The sequence below is a fragment of the Dromiciops gliroides genome, chromosome 2 (assembly GCF_019393635.1).
Source record: "Dromiciops gliroides isolate mDroGli1 chromosome 2, mDroGli1.pri, whole genome shotgun sequence".
In the NCBI taxonomy this organism is placed as follows: Eukaryota; Metazoa; Chordata; class Mammalia; order Microbiotheria; family Microbiotheriidae; genus Dromiciops; species Dromiciops gliroides.
Window position 1 is genome coordinate 384575806 of NC_057862.1, and position 25931 is coordinate 384601736.

The 25931-nt window shown below is 43.6% G+C and overlaps 1 protein-coding gene across 6 annotated transcripts in view; it reads left to right on the forward strand.

The window, feature by feature from the left end:
* LOC122740557 (DAB2 interacting protein) overlaps nt 1-25931 on the forward strand; it is a 336399-nt gene that overhangs the window by 100413 nt on the left and 210055 nt on the right. For 3 of the 6 annotated variants that reach the window (XM_043982900.1, XM_043982901.1, XM_043982898.1), the window contains exon 1: nt 7700-8082. The exons of 2 other annotated variants lie outside the window; for them this stretch is intronic. In XM_043982900.1, the coding sequence (XP_043838835.1) occupies nt 7962-8082 (121 nt within the window). In that variant the 5' untranslated portion in view covers nt 7700-7961. Of the gene's footprint in view, nt 1-7699; nt 8083-25931 lie in introns of those variants that run through there. One more of the 6 variants, XM_043982897.1, reaches the window with a different exon arrangement.

The following is a 25931-nucleotide window of genomic DNA, read 5'->3' on the forward strand; positions in this document are numbered from 1 at the left end:
TGTCTGGCACGTGACAGACACTTCAGTGCTTGTCCAGCTATGTTGAACTGAAGCATCAGAGTCAGGATCTGAACATAAACCATCAGACTTTCAAATCCAGGGCTGCTTCTGCTATAACAAGTTGCCTCTCATCTTCCTTGAGAGGTTATAATGGGCAGGAAACTGGATCAGATTCCTCTTGGTCTTGGGGCCATGTCAGTATAGGACCCTGAACACAACTGGTGCTCAGCAAATGTTTGTGGAATTGAAGTGATGTGAAATTATTTCAGGGAAGTCATCTTCTGAGGACTCCTTTGTTAGTATGTATGTGATAATATGGTCTTGATGTCTCTACCAGAGTAGTGTAGGCTCTGGCAGGTCTATTTTCATTTGTGCCTAGCAGTGGACTGTGCATTCTTATTGTCCCAGCAATGTAGTCTAGTTCTAGAGAGAGCATCAACATTTGGTTGTCCATAGCAGGATGAATGATTTTTTTGTCCTAGAAACTCATGAGGATACCTTTACTTACAGTACAGAGGGCATGCATTAGTGGAAGGAGTAGCCAATGAAATCCCAGGTCTTTGAAGTAAGGAGCTATTAAGGGAGAAATATAGCCAGAAGTTTTCTGTTGGGGAAGTCATGTCCCTTACCTCTAACATGAAAGGTAATTTTCCTTTGGTATTTTGGAGCCAGGAATAGTACTGGCTCAGACTCCTCCACCCTCCACATTCCCTATTACCTAGCCTCTTCCCCATCCCCCATCAATGTCCTGGGGCAGCAGGGGTCTAGGCCAGGGCCCCTCCTCATTCCAGGATTCAGGAAGCTGTTCACTGTGCCTTGCAGACCCAGACTGGCTGTCTCTCTGGGCCTCCAACAGTAACCTGAACCTCCCTGCTGGTCTGCCTTGGCCTCTTTTGTTTAGACGGGGACAGAGGATATGTGTAGTTGTTTCCCCTCTGTCAGCCTGGCTTGGGGCCTCTGCGTTAGGGACCTTGTGATGTTCAAGCTTTTCCAGACACCTATTATATTGGTCAGGTCCATGGACTTTGCTCTTTTGAATGAGTCATTGTATGATTTGGGGCAAGTCCCTCACCAACTTAGGCCTCAGTTTCCTTCTCTGTCAAATGATTTCTAAGGTCTCTGCCAATTGTATGGTCTGTGTGATGTGAAAACTGTGAAGCTGCTGGGGACATAAGAGAGCGGGAACTTGGGGAGGCAGGGAGCAGAATAGGGGGAGGGGGATAGAGTTGGGGGAAAAGGGCTGCTTCCTTTTTACTGAATTATTGCCAGATGTTTGCTTTTCTAACTCTTCAGGCAGGAGAAGAGAGAAAACCTGTGTCTTTTCAGAGAACTGCTGCTCCTCTTCTGGAAAGGGGCTCCTCCCACCCCCATTCATGGTGCCTCTGCTACTATAAGATTTGGTACCAGGGCCTCCCTTGTTCCAAACCCAGCCCCCTCAGAGAGAACAGGCGAATTCCACTAGAGCAGTTCTTCCCCTCTGGAAAAACAGCACAGTCATTTCTTCTCCCTTCTTCCCATCTACCATTTGCCCTGGAGCTTTGGGCCCCTTCCCCTTGCTCTCATTATACCCACTTCTGTCTAGCTATTCTCCTTGCCTGGGAAATGAGGAGATGGATCTGGTGTTTGAAATGGGTTGGCTGGATAGTTCACATGTGAATAATCGGGTTTTGAGGGCATGCAGATTGTTTCTGATGGATCCAGAGCAACCGGATGGTCCAGTCCTTGGACACACAACTGGGAAAGCAGGGAACATTTGTGTAGTTCCCTTTTTTCCCCCAAAGAAAGGCAGAGTGCTATGTTAGAAAGATTGTTGAATATGGTATCAAATGATCCAGGCTGGAATTCTATCTCTGCTACTTACTACCTGTATGATCACGAGCAAGTCACTCAACTTCTTCTGGTCCCAGTTTCCTCACTTGTAAAATGGGAGGAATTGGACTTGCTGGGATCTAAAGTTTCTTGCGGTACCTATAGAAGGGTTTCTGAGTCCTGGATTGGCCACTTTGGAGCTGTGTAACTTTGAGCAAGTCGTGCCATCTCTCTGGCCTGTTTCCTCATCTACTAAATGAAGGGGCTAAACTAGATGAGCTATAAGGTCCCTTCCAGACCTATAGCTTATGAACTTATGACCCCTCCTGTAAGGAAAAGAGTGACGAGTTTTCAAGGAGAGGACAATGTAAAACCCCAAGGACCAAAGTGGTAATTATGCAGTTCTTTATGGATGAGTAGAGAAGATGCTTTTGGCTCATTTCAGTGCCCATGCTGGTCCTCAGAAGCCCTACAAAGCAGACTATTTCAGACAGATTTCAAGCCAGACTCCTCAGTGGTCCCCAATACAGTTTCATCATCTGTAAAATGAGGGAGTTGGACTACACAAGCTCTTAGCTCTGTTTCAGCTCTAAATGTGTGATCATTGTTTGCTTGGGGATTCTCGGACTTAGGGACATTGCCTTCTCTACCTGGGGATTGGGGAGAGGGATGAGTATGGAGGAGTTAGGGTACAGGGAAAGCGTCTGCCATCCAGCTGTAATCTCCCCAGCCTGACCTGACCTTGTCATGTCCTGCTCCCCTTCTCACTGACAGGCAGGAGAAGAGACTGGAAAACCTGGCCTGGAATATTGCCCAGGGTCTGGGATTTGGAGTATTCTCATGCCTGGCCAGATTGAAGGTCACCTTGAGCTCTAAATGTCAGGGTCCATTGTAAAACTCCTAAGGAAACCCTCCTTCCATATTACTGGGAAGCCAGGTTGAAGTTCTTATGTGGCAAGAGAAATTTGAGTTAATTCAATTCAACAAACCTCAACTGAGTACTTTTTAAGGAAAGGCAGCTGGTGTAATGGATTGGATTTATAATCAGAACACCTACTTTTGAATCCCAAATCTGTAACTTATTAGCTATGGGATCTTGGGTAAGTCACTTAAGCTTTGACCCTCACTTTTCTTATCTATAAAAATGAAGGATTTAGAATAGAAAATCTTCTAGAGTATTTTCTATTTTTGAATCTTGTGATTCCATAATCTAATGTTCCATGCTCCATGCTGGGAGGTAGAGAAATACAAAGGAGGGTCTCTGTTCTGAAGAAGCTCAGAGGCTATTTGGGGAGGATGCCTTTATATATAACCCAGATAGCCAACCCTATCCAGAAGGCATGCTGAATGGCCAATGGGCGAACAGGTGAGAACTGTAGGAAACCAGAAGGGAGAGCACTCACTGTGACCTCAGGGTAGTGAGAAAAGACTTTATGAAAGGATATGTGTGACTAGATTTGGCCTTTAACAGATGGGTACAATATGGGGTCAGGGTAACAGATAGGGATGATGAGAATGAACATGGCATGTTTTGGGTAGTTTGGCTGGCATGTACAGTGTGTGCAAGGGAATGGAGAATATTGAGGTTGGAAAGTTGTGGAAGGCTAAAGAATTGGACTTTATTTTTTAGGCAATGAAGTGTCATCAAAGGTTCATGACAGACAGTGGGGAGAGAACACCAACCTCAGGATGCTCAAGGTTGAGTCCTTTCTCTGCCACTTACTAACTTTATGAGTCTGGTCAAGGTACAACCTCTTGAAGCTTCAATTTCTTCATCTTTAAAATGGGGATAGTAATACTTGTGGGCATCTAGGTGGCTCAGTAGATAGAGTACCAGACTTGGAGTTGGGAAGACTAACTCATCTTTCTAAATTCAAATCTGTCCTCAGACACTTATTAACTGTATGACCCTGGATAAGTCACTTAACCCTGTTTGCCTCAGTTTTCTCATCTATAAAATGATCTGTAGAAGGAAACAGTAAAGCATTGCAATATCTTTGCTAAGAAAACCCCAAATGGGGTCATGAAAAGTCGGATACGACTGAAATGACAGATTATATTGCTTACTTCATAGGATTGTGGTGAGTAAGATATTTTGCAAACCTTAAGGTGCTCAAGAAATAGGACTCTGTTGTCACTCTTATTCAAGAATAATATGAAAACACTACTTTTGAAATAATAATAATCTGCCATATTCTCAAGGTTGGATTGGACCGGCAAGATCCTGGACTAAGAAGGGCAACAAGAGAATACTATAATATTCCAGGAGTAACAGCAGCAACCATGGGAATGGAATAAAAGACATGCATTTTAGTAACTTTTCAAAGGAACAGTGGGCAGAACTCAAAGGACGCTTGGCTACTGAAGGCGATATAGAGAAGAAATCTTTCCACTGTCCATCCAAAGTGCAATGGAAACAAGATCAAGATTGAATTAAGAGAACTGGGTTCAAGTTTCACTTAGCCTACTTATTAACTTTGGGATATTATATTGGAATAAAAACAACTATCATGTTAGAAATTTGAGGATAGGTAGGTTTTTTTCCTCTGAAAAGTATGAATATATAGGAGCAAAAGGGGCAAAAGGTGTTCTACTTTGGATTCATCTAAGGATACCTCCCCCCCTTTTTTGCTATGCTGTTTAACATTGAGTATTGTAATAACCATCAGAATCTTAGACATATTGCAGAAAACATTTGCCAAGTACCTCCTATAAGCCAGGCGCTGTGGGGGTGCAGAGGATACAAGCAGCACCACCACCTCCACTATCCTGCCATCAAGAAGTTTTGAAGGTGGAAGGGACCTCAGAGGTGTCAAACATGGCATTCACTCCTCAGTGCCAGAACCAGCTTAAAATGTAATCAGAAAATATTTAATAAAATAAATAATGACAATAAAACGTAGATGTGAGCATACGGTTTTCTAAGTCAGTATGCAGCCTGCAGGGATTGTCATGTATGGTTTAGTTTCCCTGTTTCTCCCATTTCTATTTGAGTCACTGATCTAGTCTAACTCTGCCTTTTTTTTTCCAGGGCAATGAGAGTTTAAGTGACTTGTGTAGGGTCATATAGCTAGTAAGTGTCAAGTGTCTGAGGCCAGATTTGAATTCAGGTCCTTCTGAATGCAGGGCTGGTGCTTTATCCACTGTGCCACCTGGTTGCCCTCCTAACTCTTTACCTTAAGCAAGGATCTTCTCTACAGTGTGTTTGACAGGTGGTCATCTACCCTGTGCTTGAACACTTGAATACCAATGGTTATCGAATTACCTTTAAAGCCACCCATTCTGTGGCTGGAAAGCATTACTTGTTATGAAGTTCTTTGTCCTGTTGAGCTGAAATCTACCTCTTTGTAACTTTCTCATGGGTCCCAATTTTACAAACTGATTAGTCTACCTGAAGTGGGAACAATATACTTCTTTATATATCTTATCCTTTCCCTGGGCAGGTGCCCTTTCCTGAACCAGTGGGGTTCTTAGAGGATCCAGAGTCAAGCTTCTTATCCTCTCCTTCCCCCAAAAGGTCAACAGGATTTTGTTCTTCCTGTACTTCCTTTCTAGAGTCAGCTCTCCTATGGAATTGAGGTGTAGATTAAACATTCCTGCACTAGAACCCCTTAAGTCTAATGGAAAGAATGAACTGAAGAAGTAGGTTTGAATCTCAGCTTTGTCCTTGGCTACCTGTATGACCTTGGACAGTAACAATAACAGAAACTTACATTTCTGTAGTGCTTTAAGGTTTGTGAAATGCTTTTCTTCTAATTACCCTGAGAAGCAGGTGGTAGGTAGAGGCAGCTTAGGGGGCACAGTGGCACATTAGGTCTTCCTGGCTATAGGCCCAATGTTCAAACCCAGCCTCAGACATTTGCTAGCTGTGTGACCTTGGGCAGATTACTTAAGCTCTGCCTCGGTTCCCTCAATTGTAAAGTGGGGCTAATAATAGTACCTACTTTATAGGGTTGTTGGGGGATCAAATGAAATGATATTTGCAAAGTGCTTAGCACATATTTAGTGCCTAATAAATACTTATCCCATCCCATTCCCCTGATACAAGAGTTATCTTTGATATTGGAGGAATTTATCACCTGTTAAACCTCAGTTTCTTCCTCTCTACAGTGAAGCAGCTGGAATAGGTGGCTTCTACAAGGGCTCTTCCATCCCTGAATATTTTAGGATTCCTTACACCTCCAACATTCTCTGTCACAAAGTCCCCTCTAGCTCTTAGATCATTTCACTCAAGTGTGTGTAGTGGTATCTCCTAGCCTACCACCCATCAATCTGAAAGACAGGTAAGGTAGCTTGAGAATGCCCTAAATCCCAAGCTGAAAAACTAGTACCATCTGGCTTGCCTATGGTCCCATCCTCTCTTTCCTTCCTTCCCTAGATGTTTGCTTCCTTATTTCTAGATCAACTTCCCAGCCTGTGGAATGTGCCATTATTCACTCTGAACAGCTAGGGCAAAAAGGTCTCTAGGGGGTTAGGGTGAGGGTTAGTGTTGTCTGATGCTTTGTTCATTCAAGTTGTAATGAAAGTTTTCCCATGGTTCCCTCAGGGCTTCAGGCCTGCCTGTGTACATGCATGTGTAGAATATCACAGGATTTAGAGCCTGAGGGACCTTAGAGATCATTTAGTCCAACCCTTTCACTTCACAGAGGAGGAATCTGAAACCTGGAGAGTGGCAGTGACTTGTCCAAGGTCACATAACAGTAAGCAGTTCGGTTGAGACTTGAGCTCAAATCTAGTGTTTTTCCTGCTCTGAAGGGCTGTGTGTGTGTGTGTGTGTGTGTGTGTGTGTGTGTGTGTGTGTGTGTGTGTTCGAACGCTCTCGATTGTTTGCCAAACTTTCACAAGGTTCAGCCTTTGGACTCTGGTAAGTGAGGATCACTGAACTCCAGTATGGCCCTACTCTGTTCTCCCTCCCTCTAGAATAGTCATTCTGAATCTTTTTTGCATATCATGGGCCCCTCTGGCAGTCTGGGGAAATCTAAGGATCCCATCTCAGAATAATATATATATATATATTTTTCGGGGCAATGGGGGTTAAGTGACTTGCCCAGGGTCACACAGCTAGTAAGTGTCAAGTGTCTGAGGCCGGATTTGAACTCAGGTACTCCTGAATCCAGGGCCGGTGCTTTATCCACTGCACCACCTAGCCGCCCCTCAGAATAATATTTTTAAATGCATAAAACATAGGATTATAAAGGAAACCAATTATCAAACCATCTTCCCTTCTTAGCATTGAGCTATAGACTATCAGACAGGTGGATCTGGATGCTACCAAAGGCAGGACCACTCTGGATACAGGTGATTTAAAGGTGAAAGTGATCCTAGACATCAGCTATTCCTGCTTCTCTCATTTTCAGGTAAAAAAAAACCTGAGACCTTGTGAAAGGCTCATCCAAAGTAACACAGCTAGTAGGAAACAGTAAGGTCACCTGAACCCAAATACCCTGTTCATTTTTTTTTTTTAAACAGATCACGCTTCTCTGAGCACCATTCATACATTTCTAGAATCTTAGAATACTGGGATTTTGGAGTTGGAAGGGATCTTTCTTGGGGAGGGATAATGAGAAGGGGAAGGACTAACTGTTTTCCAATAACCTTCCCATACCATAACAAGCATCTTCCTGGCATAGGAATCCACCTCTTCCCTTCTCTTCTCCCCCCACCCCCCCATCCCCGTGGGCATCACTCCAAGGGGAGTCCCATATGGCCAAACTCATTGTTTCAACCACACAATAATCCAGTCCGGGATTTCTTCCAAACTGACTTTCCGGCTACCTACTCCCCCCTCCTCAGTCGTCACCCCCTTCTCATACAACTGGGAGCCAATGCCAACTCTGCCTTCCTCTTTCCAACTCCAACAGGCTTATCGTTGGAGGAAGAATTTGTTTCCACAGTTTAACGGGGCAGTTAAGTTGAGCAAGCAGGGGGTCCAGGAGCTCTACCCCACAGAGGCTGAGATGTAGAGTGGGACCTCTGTGGTTTTCAGATAGTCCTCTATGCCTGACTTGGAAGTGTGCCCAGGGCTCAGGGTTCTTTCCTCCTCATCCCCTGGCCCTTGGCCCCTGAGGAGCTGGCCTGGGTCCCCCCACCCCCTTGGGGGGTAGCTGTGGAGCAGGGTCAGGAGCTAGGGGCTCTCTAAGAGGGGGAACAGCATGTCGACCGGGGGCCGGAAAAGTGCTGGGAGACCATCCTACTACTACCGGCTGTTGAGGCGATCGCGTCTGCAGAGACAGAGGAGCCGGTCGAGGAGCCGAAACAGGCCAGCCAGCCGGGGTAATAGAACTGGAGCTTGGCTTCTTTACCATCCCCATCCTGCAACCTCCTTCCCTCCTCAGCATATCCTCCTTCTCGGGCAGGGCTCAGTCTTCATTCTGCCTGTAATGACCCCCTTTGCTTCCCAGAATCTGATCAGCAGCTGCCTCAAAACAGAGACTAACACAATGGGTCTCTGTGAGGATGGGAGAGGGGGTGGGGATGCAGCACATTACACTGGGAAGAACATTGGGCTGGGAGTCAGGAGACCTGGGTTTAGATCGTAACATTAGAATTAGAAGCGATCTGAGGTTATATTTACTCAAACACCTTTCTTTTATGGATAAAGAAGAGCTGAAGTGACTTGTCCAAAGGCACACTGATAAGTAACTGTGCTGGGTTTTAAGATCAGAAGATTTGACTTCAAATCCAGTGTCCTTTCTACTGTGCCCACATCGCACCTGCAGTCAACTCATTGAATGAATTGGGGAAATCACTTAAACCACTCCGAGCCTCAGTTTATACTCATCTGTAAAAATAAGTGGCTAGGGTATGATCTCTTTTACCTCCAAAGTTCTAATTCTAGGATTCTTTGATGCTATGACTGTTGCTGAGAGCTGGCGGGAGGGGACCCAAACATCTGGAATTCTTGGATCCTTAGTGACCCCTGAAAGCAGCTGTTATAATCCTCTCTTGGCCTCAGTTTAATGGTCTGTGGTATGAAACACAAAAGGAGGCAGGGTGGCTGATGGTCAAGCTAGCTTAGAGTGAGTCATCTTGCTGTTGCTGTTCCTCCCTTACCATCTCCTGCTACTGGGATCCCACTGTTTGATGACCTCTTTTCTTTTCTTTTCTTTTCTCCCATCACCCTTTATCCCTCAGTACTATGGAATGGGTGACCAAGTTAAAACCTGCATGGCTCCTTTCCCTTTAATGAGAGAGGCATGCTTGTTAGTGACATCCCGCCTACCATGAATAAGGTGAACTAAAGAGAGCACTGCCCTAGGAATTAAAGTCTGATTATACCATTCACTTTTTTGTGGGATCTTGACAACACCATTTGACTTCTGTTTCTTACCTGAAGAATGAAAAAGTTGGACTAGATGGCTTCAAAGATCATTTCTAGCTTGAACATTCTTTATTATAAGTTCACTCCTAATTCCTAACTTTCTATGACCGTGGGTCATACATGTGTGTCTATGCGTGTATGTGTGATGTTGACTTCTGGAGGGCCCTGGTGGAGGTAGGTATCAAATCATCCCTGCCCTTGGGTGGGGGGGAAGTGAAAGGAGGGGGGGTCTTAGGGGGATTAATGGCTGCAAGGTACTCCTGTTTGATTCCTCCTCTCCTCTCAATCCTGGGTCAGAGCTGCTAAGATTGGAGTTTGGGAACCTTTTCTCCCTAGTTATTATACATCTTTAAAAAGATAAAACTTTTTATTTTCTCTCACACTAGAGGACAGCTGGTGATGGAGTGGGAAAAGGGAGGGGGAAACCAAGTTTTCTTTTTTCCAGTAACAAGATCCTCATCTTCAAAACATGTGTGATTCAGACATTTATCTTGGGGGAGGAGTTATTGGTCCTCCCTTTCCTGGGGCTTAAGTGAGAAGGGAGATAACCTAGAAAGCCCAGAGAGACCAACTTAGAAGAAAGGTTGTATGTTTGTGTCTAGGCGGGGGTGGAAGGGGAGGGAGGAGGTGGGGGAATGGGAAACAAGGTTCAGATTGTTTGTGCATTTAGATTACCTCTGGGAATAACAATGGGTACAGTGCTAGGAGTGCTGGCCTAGGAATCTGGATACTTGGGGTTCTGGTGATAACCCAGCTCTAATTAACTGGGTGACCCTGGGCAAGTTTATTCTCTTTTCTGGTTGTCTTAGATGATCACTAAGGTCCATCCCAGCTCTAACATTCTGTGTTCTAATGTTCCATGTTATAGAGGCAGCAGAGTGCAGTAAAGTCACAGAGTCTGGAGACTTAGCTCTGATCTTACTAGCTTTATGACCCTGATTGAGACAATCAAGTCCTTGGAGCTAGAGTTCTTTATGGGTCCCAGGGGAATGATCATACCTGCACCATTTCCCTTACTAGGTTGTTGTGACTAAGGTGTTTTATTGTACTTTAGTGTGTCATGTAAATGGGAGCTATTGTTATAGCCAGACATTGTATGTTCTAACATTGTATGTTCCAAGGTCTCTTTATGCACAAACATTCTACACTTTCATGAATTTTAGACCAGGTTGGAGGGCCAATGATTCCCTGGCAAGTCTGGTGGAGAGATATTTTTGGGTAAGGGGTTCATGGATTATCTCAAGATCAGACTCTAGAGATACACTCATTCTTCCTCAAGAGAAGGTATTGCTAGATCCTCTGAGTAAGGAAATCAAACTCTTAACTTGTGAGTTTTTGGAGTCCTTCCCTCCCCTTTTAAAAAATCTCTTTGGGATACGGACCTAGTAGTGGTGTTCCTATATCAAAGGTTATGTGCAGTTTGATTACCCTTTGCGCATAGTTCCAAATTGCTCTCTAGAATGGTTGGAGCAGTTCACAGCTCCACCAACGATGCATTAGTATTTCAATTTTCCCACATATTCTCCAACATTTATCATTTTCCTTTTCTATCATATTAGTCAATCTGAGACTTTTGAGGTGGTACCCCAGAGTTGTTTTAATGTGTATTTCTCTAATCGATAGTGATTTAGAGCATTTTTTCATATGACTATAGACAGCTTTGATTTCTTTATCTGAAAAATGCTTGTTCATATCCATTGACCATTTATCAGTTGGGAAATGACTTGTATTCTTATACATTTGACACAGTTCTCTATATATTTGAGAAATAAGGCCTTTATCAGAGGTGCTTGCTGTAAAAATTGTTTCCCAGTTTTCTGCTTTCCTTCTAAGTTTGGTTGCATTGATTTTGTTTGTACAAAAACTTTAAAATTTAATATGATCAAAATTATTCATTTTACATCTCACAATGCTCTCTGTCTCTTGTTTGGTCATGAATTCTTCCCTTCCAGATATTCTTTAAGGTCCTATTTAGCTCTCAAATCATCTTATGCATAAGGTTACTTGCATTCTATGAAACCTTGGTTTCCTCATCTGTAAAATGGGTATAGTAAAACTTGTGAGGAAAATGTGTTTTTTTTGTTGTTGTTGTTTTTTTTTTTCAGTGAGGCAAGTGGGGTTAAGTGACTTGCCCAGGGTCACACAGCTAGTAAGTGTTAAGTGTCTGAGGCCGGATTTGAACTCAGGTACTCCTGACTCCAGAGCCGGTGCTCTATCCACTTCGCCACCTAGCTGCCCCCTGGGAAAAATGTTTTATAAGCATTAAAACACCATAGAAATGCCTGTTGCTATCAAAAACAAGAAGGCTTAGGAATGGTTATAAGGGCATAACCAACCCATCCAGGGCAACTGGATTGAAAAGCCATACTCTCTCTTTCCCTGCTGTCAGATGCCCCCTCCCAGTACCTGCCTTTGTGTCCAGTCATCTCTCCAGGGCTCCCACCTTCCAGCCTAGCTATCTTTGGTGAAGATGGGATGGTGAGTCAAGGAAGGGGTAAGGAGCAGGTGGGGTTTCTGGGAAAGGTGTGCCTGTCAGGGTATGTATGGTTGCTGAAAATGGTGGGCAGGGGAGAGGAAAAACAAGGGGGGTGGGGTGGGGAGATTGGGTCTGTAGTAGCTATTAGTATATTTTCATGTAGTCACTAAGTCAGTGATTTTGGTATCGTCTCAGTGTGTCCTAGACACTGATTGTGTGACCCTGGGCAAGTAATTTTCTTTTTCTGGGAATGAGTTTTCCCTCTATAAAATGGGAATAAAAAGATTGACTGGAAGATTCTGCCTAGAGGTGGAAGATTGGTCAAAGCTTTTCTGGGATGTATCTTGAAAAATAAAAAGTTGTAGTTTCCATTTGGAAGGATAGTGACTTTTTCTTTATCAATGTAGGGTCTCAAATCCTACAGTTTCCTCCCCAGATGACCCCTCCCCACCAGAGGCTTGGTTCTGATTTGAGACTTCAGTCCTCAACTTCCTTAATTAGGAGTGACTCACTGTAAGAACCAGGTAGATTAGGATAGAAAGGAGCGGGAGCAGGGGCAGGGGGAGAGAAAAAACCTCAGTGTCAGCATCAGAAGTGAGGACAGTGAAACAATAACACCAGACAAAAGACAAATGGGGTCCAGTTCTCATGGATAGGGTAGTAGAAATTCATCAGCCCCACCATTTTTTACTGTAGTCATCACCACCCCATATTATGGAGCACTTTTTTTTTTTTTTTTGCGGGGCAATTGGGGTTAAGTGACTTCCCCAGGGTCACACAGCTAGTAAGTGTTAAGTGTCTGAGGCCGGATTTGAACTCAGGTACTCCTGAATCCAGGGTCAGTGCTCTATCCACTGCGCCATCTAGCTGGCCTGGAGCACTTTTGACAAGAAACAGAGTGAGATAGTGTGAAGAGATCCTAGTGAGTGGTACATCTATTAAGTGCTTTCGGAATCCCAAGGAGGAGGAGGAGGAGGAGGAGGAGGAGGAGATGGTGTGAGGAGTAGTCAGGGAAGCTTAGTGGAGGAATAGGGTAAGATTTGAGCCAAACCTTGGCTAGACTGCTAGGGGGTGTAGCAGGTAAAATGCTGGACTCATGAGTCATGAAGACATGAATTCAATCCTTTCTCACACTTACTTGTTCTGTGATGCTTGGCAAGTCACTTAACCTCTTCCTTCCTTAGGTTCCTCATCTGTAAAATGAAGATAATAATAGCACCTACCCTCAACGGCATTGTTCCAAGCATCAAATGGGATAACATATGTAAAGCTCTTTGCAAAGTACTATGTAAAAGATAATTATTGTTATTATCATTGAATGAAAAGTAACACTTGGAAGGAGGAAGGCATTTCAGACAAGGGAAATGGTTTGAGAAAAGACGTGGAGATGGGAATGTGTCTGATATGTTCTGGGAACAATGACTAGGTCAGTTTGTCTGAAGTTAAGGAAGGGGGAGGTGGTATGTCCGAGCAGTCTTTACAGAACCTGCCTGAAGTTGCTATCTCCTTCCCTTCCCCATCATCCCCCCAGTGACTGGAGGCCAAGAATGGAGCCCAGTCTCAGCACTCTCAGTTCCTGCTTCAGTGACCCACCTCCCTCCTGCTGGTCTGTTTTGACTCACATCCTGCCAAACAGAAACCTGTACCATCAAGATGTGCCTGGTTTTTTATCTGAATTTGGTCCTCTGTTTTATACAGTGACAAATCTATCCAGGAATATTGGTTTCTCCTCTCCGGGAAGGTTGTTCTATTCCGCAGGGTTTTGTGTCTGTTTGTTTTTAAGATCTTCTGTGCCAAGGGCCCCTTACTGCCTTTCCTTCTCTTGGTTCCAGGAATTGGGCAAGGGCCATCACCTGTGGACCTTACTCAAGTTGTATTTTACCGGAATGGGGAGGCATTCAGGGCTTAGAGAAGGAGCATACTCCAGGGGAAAAGGCACTGGATTTGGGGCAAGGAGACCTGGGTCCAAATTCTGGCTCCACTATTAATTTACTCATAGCCCTGGGATGTCAGAGGTGGAAATAAATTTGGAGACCATCTTCAACTCTTGAATTTCACAGAGACCACTCCTTACTAGTTTTGTAACCTTGGGTAAATCACTTGACCTTTGCTAGCCCCTGATTGCTATTCTACAGAATGATAGTGATAACTCTCATACAACCAACCTCATATGGTTGTGAGGAAAACACTTTGTAAAATTACCATAGAAATGGGACCTGCCATGGTTATTAATGGTGCTGGACTCACAGAGAATATAGAGAAGTTACATAAAGTTGATGGAGGACCTTGGTCAAGGGAAAATCATGCATCTGAGCCAAGGTCAAGAGTCAGGTAAACTGAGAGCAAGCTAAGAATGAAGCATTCATGGAATTACACTTTTTATTAGCCTAACATGAGTCAATAGCATGATACGGCAGTCAAGCAAGCAAACATAATCTTTGTCTACATTAAGAGAGGCAGAAAGTGAGGGCTAGAGAAACAAAAGTCCTCCTGGACTCTGTCCTGGTCAGAACACATATGTAATAGTCTATCCCATCCTGGGCTCCATATTTTTGTGAGGGTATCAATACTAGACAGTGATGTAGAGAGACCATTTACAATGCCAAAGAGCCTCAAGTTCAAGTCATATCCATTGAAGGAACCAGAGGGAAGGGAACAATCATTTATTAAATGCATACTGTGTGCTGGGTATTGTGCCAAGTGCTTTACATATAGTATCTCATTTGTTCCTTACAACAACCCTGTGAGGGAGGAGCTATTTATTAACATTCCCATTTTACATTTGAGGAAACTGAGGTAGACTTGTCCAAGGTCATGCAGCTAGTAAGTGTCTGAGGCTGGATTCAAACCAGGCCCAGCGCTCTCTCCGTTTTACCAACTAGTTGCCTGGGGATGTTTAACTTAGAGTAGAGGAAATATAATAGTTGTTTTCAAGCATCTGAAGGGCTTGAGGGAAGAAACTTGTTCTGTTCCACCTTAAGACGTGATGTAAGGAAAAGATTTCAAAAAATAAGGAGTACCCCAAACTATCAGGTAGTGAGGCACATGCACATGCATGTTTTTAAGCAAAAACTGGTTAACCACTTGCCAGATATGTTGAAGAAGAAATCCTCCTTCATTGTGGTTTGGACTAGATGGTCTCTGTCCCTTCCAACTCTGAAATTGTGCGACTCTTCTGAGTATTGTCCAAAAAAGGAAGCAAGGCAGGCTAGACCATTAGGGCTTCAGCAGATAACCCCCAGATCTGGGACGAGTCATTTCCCAACTCTGAGCCTCAGTTTGGCCATCTGTAAAGTAAGGATTTAGAAGAGAAATGGCTCTTATGCTCATATATTTAAAACCAGAAAGGACCTTATAGATCATCTAGTTGAAGCTGTTTGCAGAAGAGTAAATTGTGGGCTGGAGGTAAGTGACTTGTCCAAGGTCACACAGGTAGCAAATATCAAAAGTAGGACTTGAACCCAGGCTCTCCGACATCAAGTTCAACTATCTTTTTACTTTACCACCCCAAAGATCATCTGTTACAATTTTCTCTCATTTGACAGATGAATAAGTAAGGCTAAAAGAAGGGAGTTGATTTGTCCCAAGGTAACACAGGTAGTGAGACAGAGTTAGAACATAGGCACTGCCACCTTTCTTCTTTATCTCCTTTCCCACTTTCCAGGGCTCCTTCACAGTAAACAGAGTCCTGGAGTCTGAGGGTTGTTATGAGGATACAATGAAATAATATGTTAAAAGAAAGTACTAAAAGGGGGCAGCTCAGTGGAAAGAGCACTGGCCCTGGAGTCAGGAGTACCTGAGTTCAAATCCAGTCTCAGACACTTACTAGCTGTGTGACCCTGGGTGAGTCACTTAACTCTTCCTCAAAAACAAAAAAGCACTAAAAGTCTAATGCTTCCTATTATTCTTATAGTTATTACTATCAAATAATCAGCTCATTATGAAAATGCTTTACAACAGAGGTGTCAAATACAGCTGTGGCTGAGTGAAGCCTGAACCAGATGAATATGTAATTAGGAAATAGATAATAGATAATGTTAATATGTGGTTTGTTAATATGTGGTTTACCTACTACACCCCCTATGTCAACATCCTTCAGGGATCTAGGAGGGAACCTGCCAGTTTAGTGGGCCCCTTCTCTACTTGAGTTTGATACCACTGTTTTAAAAAGTAGATAATGCCTTACCTAAAGAAAAACGGATTCTTCTTACCCCAGCACTTGTTATGAAAGGCAGGATAAGTGTTCTGAGGAAGGGGGACTTTCAGGAGCTGAGCTCTGCAATGAGACTGAGGTAGAGCAAGTGAGAAAAGCAGTGTAGCTAGAGTATTGGTGGTATAGTAAATACCAAGCTGGCCTTGAAGTTAGGAAGACCTAGGTGAATCTTCACTTCTGAAGTGCCCCTTATCTGACACTCAAAGACTGAACATTGCAAAGGAATTTCTTACATCAATGACATCACAGTCTGGTCCAAAAAGAGAACAGCTTTTCTAGTAGAAGATGCACTGGATTGGAATCCAAGACACCTCAGTGTTATGCCTGCCTCTGCCTGTCACTGTCACTGGCTAACCTTGGGTACATGCCTTCCCATCTTGAAGTTTCAGTCTTCAGCAGTGGATACAGACTAAACTAAGTCACCCATGCTCTCTTGCTCTACCTGTCTTCCCAATAACAGTAGCCCAAATCTGTGAGTTAGTTGGCAGAGGTAATTGCCCAGTGAATAGTCACTGGGTTTCATTAGGTAGTGACTTAAGTTAAGGGATATTAAATCGACACCTCCATAATTAGCTTCCTATTCTACTCATCTCAGCAACTTTTCCAAAACTGTCCATCTTTTCTTCAATCTCTCAAGGCTTTGCCTACCTCTACCCTATCAGCTGAGAGCTTTGCTTCATATTTTACTGAAAAAAAAAATCAAAGATATTTACTGAGAGCTCCCTCTTCTCCCCTTCTTGTCATCTCGTATTGCTCAGATGCATTCTGCCCCTATCTCCTTCACCTTTCTCCTTGCCAAGGCTACACCCACCTACATGCACAAGAGCCAATGCATCCCATCTTTTCCCATAGATTGCGTCCCCTCTGTCATTCCCACTTTCTCACTTATCTTCACTTTCTCTATATATACTTACCACTTTCCAACTGCCTTCAAACATGCGAATTTGCTCTCCCCTTCTCACCTGATTCATCCATTCACACAATCGTTCCCATATCCCTCCTGCCTTTAATAGCAAAACTCCCTGAGAAGGCAATCTACAAAAGGTGCTTCCACTTCCTTTCGTCTCACTCTATTCTTCACCCTGTATAGTCTGGTTTCTGACTTCATCCAACTGAAGTAGCTCTCTGCAAAAATTGTCTTTTAATTGATAAATCTAATGGCCTTTTCTCAATCATCATCCTTTTTGATCTCTTTGCAGCCTTAGACACTCTTGATTACCCTCTTCTCCTTGATATTCTCTTCTTTCTAGGTTTTCTTGACACTACTCTAACCTGCTTCTCCTCCTACCTTTCTGCCTGCTCCTTCTCAGTCTTGTTTGCTGGATCGTCATCCATCTCACCCTCAGTCACTCTGAGAGTATCCCCCAAGCCTCTGTCCTGACCCTCTTCTCTTCTCCCTCTATACTATTTCCCTTATTGACTTCATGGGTTTCATGATCTAGGCTTATAATCCTCAACGCAAATGATTCTCTGCTTTCCTCTAGTCGCACCTCTCTGTTGATTGGATATCTCATACTGGATGTAGATATCTTAAACCCATCATGTCCAAAACTGGATTCATTTTCTTTTTCCCCAAACTTCCCTCTCTTCCTAAATTCCTTATTACTGTAGAGGACACCACTCTCTTCCCAGGTCCCACACTTACAACTTAAGTGTTAGCCTTGACTCCTCATTGTCTCTCATCCCCCATATCCAATCTATTTCCAAGGCTTGTTGAATTTACCTTTGGAACATCTCTTCCACATGCTTCCTTTTCTCCTCTAACACTAGCACCACTGTGATGCAGGTCTGGAATATTGCAATAGCCTGCTGGGCTCCCAGTTACAAGTCTCCACTCCAGTCCATGCTTCGCTTAGCTGTCAGTGAACTTCCTAGAACATAGCTCTGATCATTCATCCCCCTACTTAATAAACTCCACTTGCTCCCTGTCACCACAAGGATCAAATATATAATTCCTTTGTTTGGTATTCAAAGCCCTTCATAATCTGCATCCCCCCCATCCCCCCCCCCCATTCCTCTTAACACCTTATACCCTTCCACATACTCTTTGATTCAATGACACTGACCTCTTGTTGTTACTCCCACAAGACACTCTATCTCCCAAACTCCAGGCATTTCCTCTTTCCATCCTCACATCTTTGCTATGGATTCCCTGGCTTCCTTCAAGTCCCAGCTAAAATTCTGCCTTTTACAGGAAGCTGTTCCTGATCTCTGTATCTAGTGTCTTCCCTCTGTTTATGATTTCCTATTTATCCTAAACATGCCTTGTGGGTACATAATTGTTTACCTGGTGTCTCTCTCATTAGATTGTGAGCTCCTTTCTTTGTATCTCCAGCACTTAGCACAGGACTTGGTACGTAATAATTAATACATGTTTATTGACTGACTACTCAGTGGTTGGGATCAGAAGGAGGGTCCCCAGTCTGGGGCTGGGAAACAGAGTAAAGGTGCCTGGCTACAAACAGAGATAGAGCCTGTTGGAGCCTAAGCTTTAACCAGCTGTTGTGTGTTTGGGGAGAACCTTTGTGTGCCAACTCAAAGGGACTTTTCCCTTCTTTTTTGACAAAGTATCAGAGATTGTAAGGACTGAGAATGAGGGAGCAACATTGCCAAAGGATAGGCCATGGAGGGAAGGGAATGGGGGTGGGGGTGGGATAACTTCTTGGACTTATCTCCTGGCTCTCCTCCACCCCTGCCATGTGCTAGAGATAATGCTAATCCTTGAAATTCCCTCAGTTTCCAATAATCTCTGTATGTCACTGCCCAGGATGGGCATTGTGCCTGGCAAGGAGAAATTTAGAAGGCTCTGCCACTTAACAGCTGTATGCCCTTGGGCAAGTGGCTTCACCTCTCTGGGCCTCCCTTAGTTCCTCTGTCAAATGAAGGAGTTGAAGTAAATGATCTCTAAAGTTCTTTTCAGCTCTAAATTCTCTGATCCTAAGATGCCTGCCCCCCCAGGCTCAGCCCTGTTGACTTATGCTGTCAGCTTCATTCTTTCACCATGCCAATTAGCTGAGGTTGGGGTTCTGTGTCTTACTCCCAGGGTGGAGGCAGCACCAGAAAATGAGGATGAGAGTATAATATTTAATCAGATGCTGTTTTCCACAGAAAGCCAAGTCATTTTCATCTCAGTTAGAATTCATAAAATTGTAGGAACTCTGAATTTTCCCTACACTCTGGGGAAGTGGGGGAGAGGGGGCAAGTGGGAAGGAAGATTGCAAGGGAAGTATAGAGTGCTTGTCTTGGACTGTAGATGTGGGTATGAATTCCCTTACTCCCCACCACGCTCTCTTCAATCCAATGACACTGGCAGCTTTGCTGTTCCATGAGCAAAACACTCCATCTCTCAGCTCAGGGCATTTTCTCTGACTGTCCCCATGCCTGAAATGCTTTCCTTCCTCATCTCTGTATCCTGGCTTTCTTCAAGTCTCAGCCAAAATCCCACCTTCTACAGGAAGCCTTTCCTGAACCCTCTTAATGCTATTCCCTTTCCTCTATTCATTGTCTCCAGTTTATCTTGTATGTGTGTATTTGTACATAATTTTTTTCATAGTCTCCTATTAGATAGCTAGCAATTTATGTAGTGCTTTACAGTTTTCAAAGTGCTTCACAAATACCCTCTCATTTTATCTTCCCAACAACCCCCTAGGTCAGAACAGCTGTTATTATCCCAATTTTACAGATGAAGACACTGAGGCTGGGGGAGAGGTTACATGATTTCCTCAGGGTTATATAGCTAGAAGGCATCTGAGGCAGGATTTGAATTCATGTCTTCCTGACTTCAGGTTCAGCACTCTAAGCCTGTGCAATCTATCTACCATAGAATGTAAGCTCCTTGACAGTAGGGGCTGTCTTTTGCTTTTTATCTCCAGTAGTTAGCACAGTGTCTGGCATATAATAGGCACTTAAAAATGATTTCCTCATTACTTATGTGGCCTTGGTCACTAAGTCACTTAATTTCTCCCTTCCTTAAATGGAACTACTTCAGTACTTAATTGCTCAGTGCTTTCTCAGAGCGGACATTCCTTGCTCTCCTGTATGTTGTGACTTAGACTTTGTAATTTGCCGTGGCTGAAAAATTGATTACTTTCTGGTCAACCTGATGAGGGACCTTTCTGAATATGACCTGGTTGGTCCTCATGCAATTGAGAGTCTGTTTTGGGGCCCCTATCAGAAGTCTTTCTTGCTTAGTAGACAGAGGACCCTTGGGAGCTTCTGTTCTGCCAGTGGAGCTCTCAAAAACCCAGGGTTGACCTCTCACCAAGATGAGGACTGGAGGGGACTTTAGTATTGGAAAATAGGGATAAGAATGAGTTTCCTGTTTGAATGTTAAGTTGAAGAGAGGAATGACTCGGGTAATACGTGGAAGTGTAATGCCTGGATCTGGAATGTAGGGCTCTCTTGCCTCCAGTTTACAGAAGAGAGGACTGAAGCTTAGGAAGATGACTTGACTTGACAAGGGGATGCAGCTAGCTACCAGCCAAGCCGTGAGCAGGTTCGCTCCTCCTGACTCTTAGTCTTTGTTCTTTCCAAATATAGTAGAGGGTAATAAGGAGATTGTCCCTTTGATCTACTGGACTGGGGCCTTTGGGGATGGTGAAGCATGGGGGAGCTCTATCCTCATGGAGCAGGTATGAGGATGATGCCTTCCCTGGCCCCTTCTGGTAGGCCTTTGCTGATGTACAAGTCTGTTCAGAGGTTCCTGGTTGGACCTCCTGGTCCTTGTCACTAAGGGCTATAGGGATAAATCAGCACGTGCTCCATAAGGTGGCCCCTGCTATAGACTGCAGTCTAGAAGATCCTTGTAGTCACTTCATTACACAAATAATCAGTGAAGAGCAAATACAAGATTTGCCACTAGCCCAACTCCATGGCAAGTCTCATTTGACGGTTTAAGCTTTTGTTGTTGAGTTGTTTCAGTTGTGTTTGTTTCTTCATGACCACATTTGGGGTTTTCTTGGCCAATATACTGGAGTGGTTTGTCATTTCCTTCTCCAGCTCATTTTAAAGGTGAAGAAACTGAGGTAAACAAAGTTAAGTGACTTGTCCAGGGTCACACAGCTAGTAAGTGTCTGAGGCCAGATTTGAACTCCAGAAGATGCATCTTCCTGACTCCAGGCCCAGCCCTCTATCCACTGTGTCACCTAGCTGCCCCCACCCCCTTTAAGTCTTTAAAATACAAACACACACAACAAACCATATAAACCTATCTCAAAAGTGAAGGTTTTTTTTTTTAAACATTCACAAAAGCCAGTAATTTCCCCTTTATCCTTCTAGGGGTGGCTGCTTTACATATCAGGAAAGGGAGAGCCTTTCCTGGCCCAGAACATTAGGTGTTCACTTGGGGAATTGGGGTTTTGTTTTTCTTTAGGGAGGGTCCCACAGAGTCCTTCCTCTAACTCCTCTCCTACTTCCCTCTTCCCCCTCCTCCTCTCTCTCCCTCTCCTCCTCCCCCTCCCATGTTAGCACTGAAATGGAATCAGTTGTAGCTTCGGGGAGGGAATATCCAAGGAACGGATTGAGGGAGCGGGGTGCTTGTACTCCAGAGCTATGCCAGGGCAGAGCAGTTATTTTTAGACACCGCACTCCAGAGGAGGGCCTGCAACATTTGTTCAATATTTAATTATCTGTCCAAAATCAGCCCATATGGCCATGAGTTTTGAAGCAGACCTTGGTGGCATTATTTCCTCTGATTTGATTGCAAAAATATAGAAGTGTGAGGGAGATCTCAATAGCAAGAGAGACAGAGACACAGAGACAGAGAAGGGTGTAGAGGGAAAAGGGAAGGAGAGAGGGAAAAAGGGAGGGTAAAAGAGAGAAAGGAGGAGAGGAGAGAGAGGAAAGACAGACATAGAAGAGAGAAAAATATATACATATATGTGTGTATATATATATATATTTTTTTTTTTCAATGCTTGAAAAATGTATTCTTGGCTCTGTGAACCAGATGAACCACATATATGTGTAGAGAAAACCCTATAGATTACTTTACAATTTACCAGCTGATTTCTCCTTTCTGAGGTGGGTATTGCAAGTGTTAATCAATCCCGTTTTTGTTTGTTTGTTTGTTTGTTGTAGAAAAGAAACAAGCCTGTGGAGGTCAAAGAACTTGCTGAAGGTCTTATATCCTAGTAAGTGACAGGGTCAGGATTTGAATCCAAGTCTCCAGATTTGCAGAATAGTAACCTTTCCACCTCACTCTGCTGCCTCTCATGCCATACAACTTTTTTATTTGGAGTAAGTCTTTGTCCCACCTTCTCCAAGTCTTCTCTGTTGTCTCTGACAGCTGCTGCTGCCTGAGAAGCAGTTTTGTGGCTTGTGTTTTCCGAAAGAAACCCTGTTTGCCTTTTGCTTTTCCCTTCCCCATTTCTTCCTGACAGTCTCACTGTTGGCTCTGGGGCTGGCTTTCTTCTTCTCAGACCTTGGATTTGATGTGCTGACACATGCCATCGAAATTGAAAAGACTGAATTGAGGAGCCCGGGGTCTTGGAGCTACAGGGATCTAGGAGGAAGACAATGGGGGTGGGGGTTTTCTGTGGCTAGAAGGGATCAGGGGAAATGGGTGTGGGAGATGTTTTCTCCAGAAAGAGAATTAGTGTGATGTCAGTGATTGTACAGGGTATGTAGAATGAAAACTGTATCTAACCTAATCTATACTTTTAACAGAGGAAGAAACTAGCCCAGAGAAGGAGTGCCTTTTCTAATGTCCTAGAGCAAGTTAGTTTGGAAGGTCTCTTTACATCTCTGAGCCTCAGTTTACCCATCTATAAAACAAATAAAGTCAAGTGGGTTGATCTCTGTGGTCCCTTTCAATTCAAAAGTCTGTGATTCTATCCTGTAGCCACAAAGAGAGTCAGAACTCACAAATTGGTGGCCCAGGCCAAAAGTCCTCAGTAAAGGAGCCCAAAGTTGGGTCCTAACTCTAACCCCAGCTTACTGTGTGATTTTAGGCAAGTCACAACCTCTCTGTGCCTCAAGATCAAATGAGATAATAGCTATAAAGGTACTTTGCAAAGTTAGAAATACTATATAAATGTAAGGTATTATTATACTAAATATTAATTATTATTATTATCCATTCTTCACCGAGGGGAAGGGGACTAATCACAGGGTGTAATCTTGATTCTAATAGGATAGGTCTAGAAATGATAATACCAGCTCTTAGGCATCTTTACCCTCCTTTTCTTCCTGGCTTGATAACCCAGTATTCTGAAAACTAGGATTCAGATGGGAGACAAAGGGGGAGCAGTGCCCCCAAAGGAAGTCAAGTTCTTAGTTGGAACGGGTCCGTTCTTTGACTGTGACTCTGTATTGTTTTCCTAAATCCTTGTGAGTCCATCAGAGGAGGTACCAGGGAATGCCCAGGGAATAATAGGTGAGAAAAAGTTGCTGCACTCAGCCTCTTTTAGAAGGTCTCTGCAAAAGTGGACTGAGAGACTTATTGGAGAAGGGCTTCATTCTCTGTTCCTCTTAGAACCAGAGAATCCCAGAGCATGATGGAATCTCATCTTTGGAACATGCCCACTTACTTTGAGCCTATCATATGGCATATTCTCCAATCCTCTCACAGTCCTGGTGGAATAGAATAAGCATTTATATAGTACCTACTACATGCCAGGCACTGAGCTAAGGGCCTTTACAGATTTTCTCTCATTCAAGTCTCACAACCTTCTGAGGTAGATGCTGTTATGAAACTTTTTTGTGTGTGTGAGGCAGTTGGGGTTAAGTGACTTGCCCAGGGTCACACAACTAGTAAGTCTTAAGTGTCTGATGCTGGATTTGAACTCAGGTCCTTCTGAATCCAGGGCTGCGCCACCTAGCTGCCCCTGCTGTTATGAAACTAAGTTTAACCCACACTACAAGGTGGTACAATGGATAGAAGTCACTGGATTTAGAGTCTGGAGAACCTGAGTTCAAATCTTGCCTTAGATATTTATGAACTGTGTGACTCTGGGCACCTACTTTGGAGGGTTGTCGTGACGATCAAATGAGATGATATTTGCAAACCTTAAAGCATGTTATAAATGCTCACTATTATTGCTGTTGTTGATAAAAGGTCAGATTAGGTTAGATACTTCATCTACTTCTATTTGGCTAAGGAAAGAAGGGAGGAAATAAACATTTATATGGCTCCTACTACATGTGCTAAGTGCTTTAGAAATAGTATATTAATTGATCTTCACAACAACATGGGAAGTAGGTGCTATTATTATCCCCATTTTACAGAAGAGGAAACTGAGGCTGGGGGAAGGTAAATGACTTGCTTGGGGTCATAAAGCTAGTAAATACATCAGAGGAGGGATTTGAACTCATGTCTTCCTGACTCCAACCTGCCACTCTATTCATTGCTCCACCAAGCTGCCTAGTTGAGGGCTATAGTCTATTAAGATCTTTTTTGAATCTTGACTGTCATTCAATGTGTCAGCAATTCCTTGGAGTCATCTTCAGATTTAACAAGCATGCCTTCTAGGGCTCATTGAAACCACCAATAAAAATGTTGACTTGCACAGGGTCAGGTTAGATCCCTAAGATACAGCTCATGTAGACTCTTAAGGTTGGAAGCAATCATCTCACTTAATCCCTTCATTTGACAAGAGGAGGAAACTGCAGCCCAGAGAGGGGGTTGCTTTCACCGTGGTCATATAGCAAGTTAAAGACTCAGTTGGGAGTTGGACCTGGACTTCCTGACTTCCAGGTCATTGTTCTTAACTCTCTATAAGTCACTGAGAAGTTATGTGGATTTGCAAAGGCCCATTGTGGGTCAGTGGCTCAGTCCTGTCACTCTACCCTGATTCTTGGTCATCAGATGACTGGTAATCAGCTGAACATTTTCTACACTTTTTGCCCCCTGGACATTTTAGACTCCATTTAGACCATACGTTAAGTATGGTCCTTGTGCTCTGTTCTCCTGCGAGGACCCTAAGGGTGCATTCCTCCTTGGAGGAAGAGAAGGGCAGCCTTTTCTCTTGTTCTCAGACCCTCATCTGTGGGCAGTGCCCATGAACTGAAATGTGTTGTCTGGCCTGGAATTACAGGATGTTCCTGAGGCCACTGGGTTGCCATGGGAACTGGTAACAGTCATTCTTCATGATTAGGGGGTATCCATGGCAACAGAGCTAGCAGCATTTACATGAAACTGGGTTTATTTTATTTTATTTATTTATTTTTGGTGGGGCTATCTCTGGGCAGATGAAGGTTGAAATCCACTTCTCTCTTTTAACTTCCAGCTAGTTCTGCCAATAATTGGTTGTGTAACCTTGGGTAAGTCATTTCTCTTTGGGCCTTTGGGCCTCAATTTTCCTTACCTATAAAATGAGGTTGGACAGGATGGTCTCTAAGGTCCCTTTCATCTTGGCATTTTATGAATCAGAGAACAATTACTTATTAAATTGTATAGGTAGACTAGAAATTTTATAAGAGAAGGGGGAGACAAGGGAAAGGAAGGTGTGCTGGTGTGATCAGGGAAGACTATCTATCCACCCATACCAGGCATGATCAAACTCCTATTATGTTATGGCCAACATTTCCCAATAGGCCTGTGTCCAGCATTAGCCAGATGTGCTGGCTGAAGTTCAACATAATCCCAAGCAGCAGAAAGTCCTTTGGCAAAGAGGTTAACGTCCCTGGTCAGTTCAAGAAGACACAGTCCAAAAAGCAAATCAGCCTCAAGCAGGTGCTGCTGGTATTTCACTTTACATGGAGCATTAGCTAGTCTCCTAGCTCATGTTGGACCCCAGCCCATCAGTGGCCATCAACTGCAACATGTTGTAAGATACATCACAGACAGATGTGTATGGCTATGCACTGCTTCATTTTTCTCATCCACCAAATGATGTTAGCAGTCCTTACCCTGTCTCTCAAGGGTCTTGATGAGCTCATTCATTTATTCATTTGTTCTTTTCCTTTGACAAGCATGAAGGGATTGCTGTGTGCTGGTTTTCTAACTCTGTCTCTGCCACAAACTAGGTGAGAACCTGAGAGACTGATTCTAATCCTTTTAGGCTTTAATTTGCCCAGTGGTCAAATGAAGATCCTCCTTGCTCTGTGATATTAGGCAAGTCATGTCCCCCCTTTGGGATCAGTTTATTTATCTTTAAAATGAGAGGGTTATA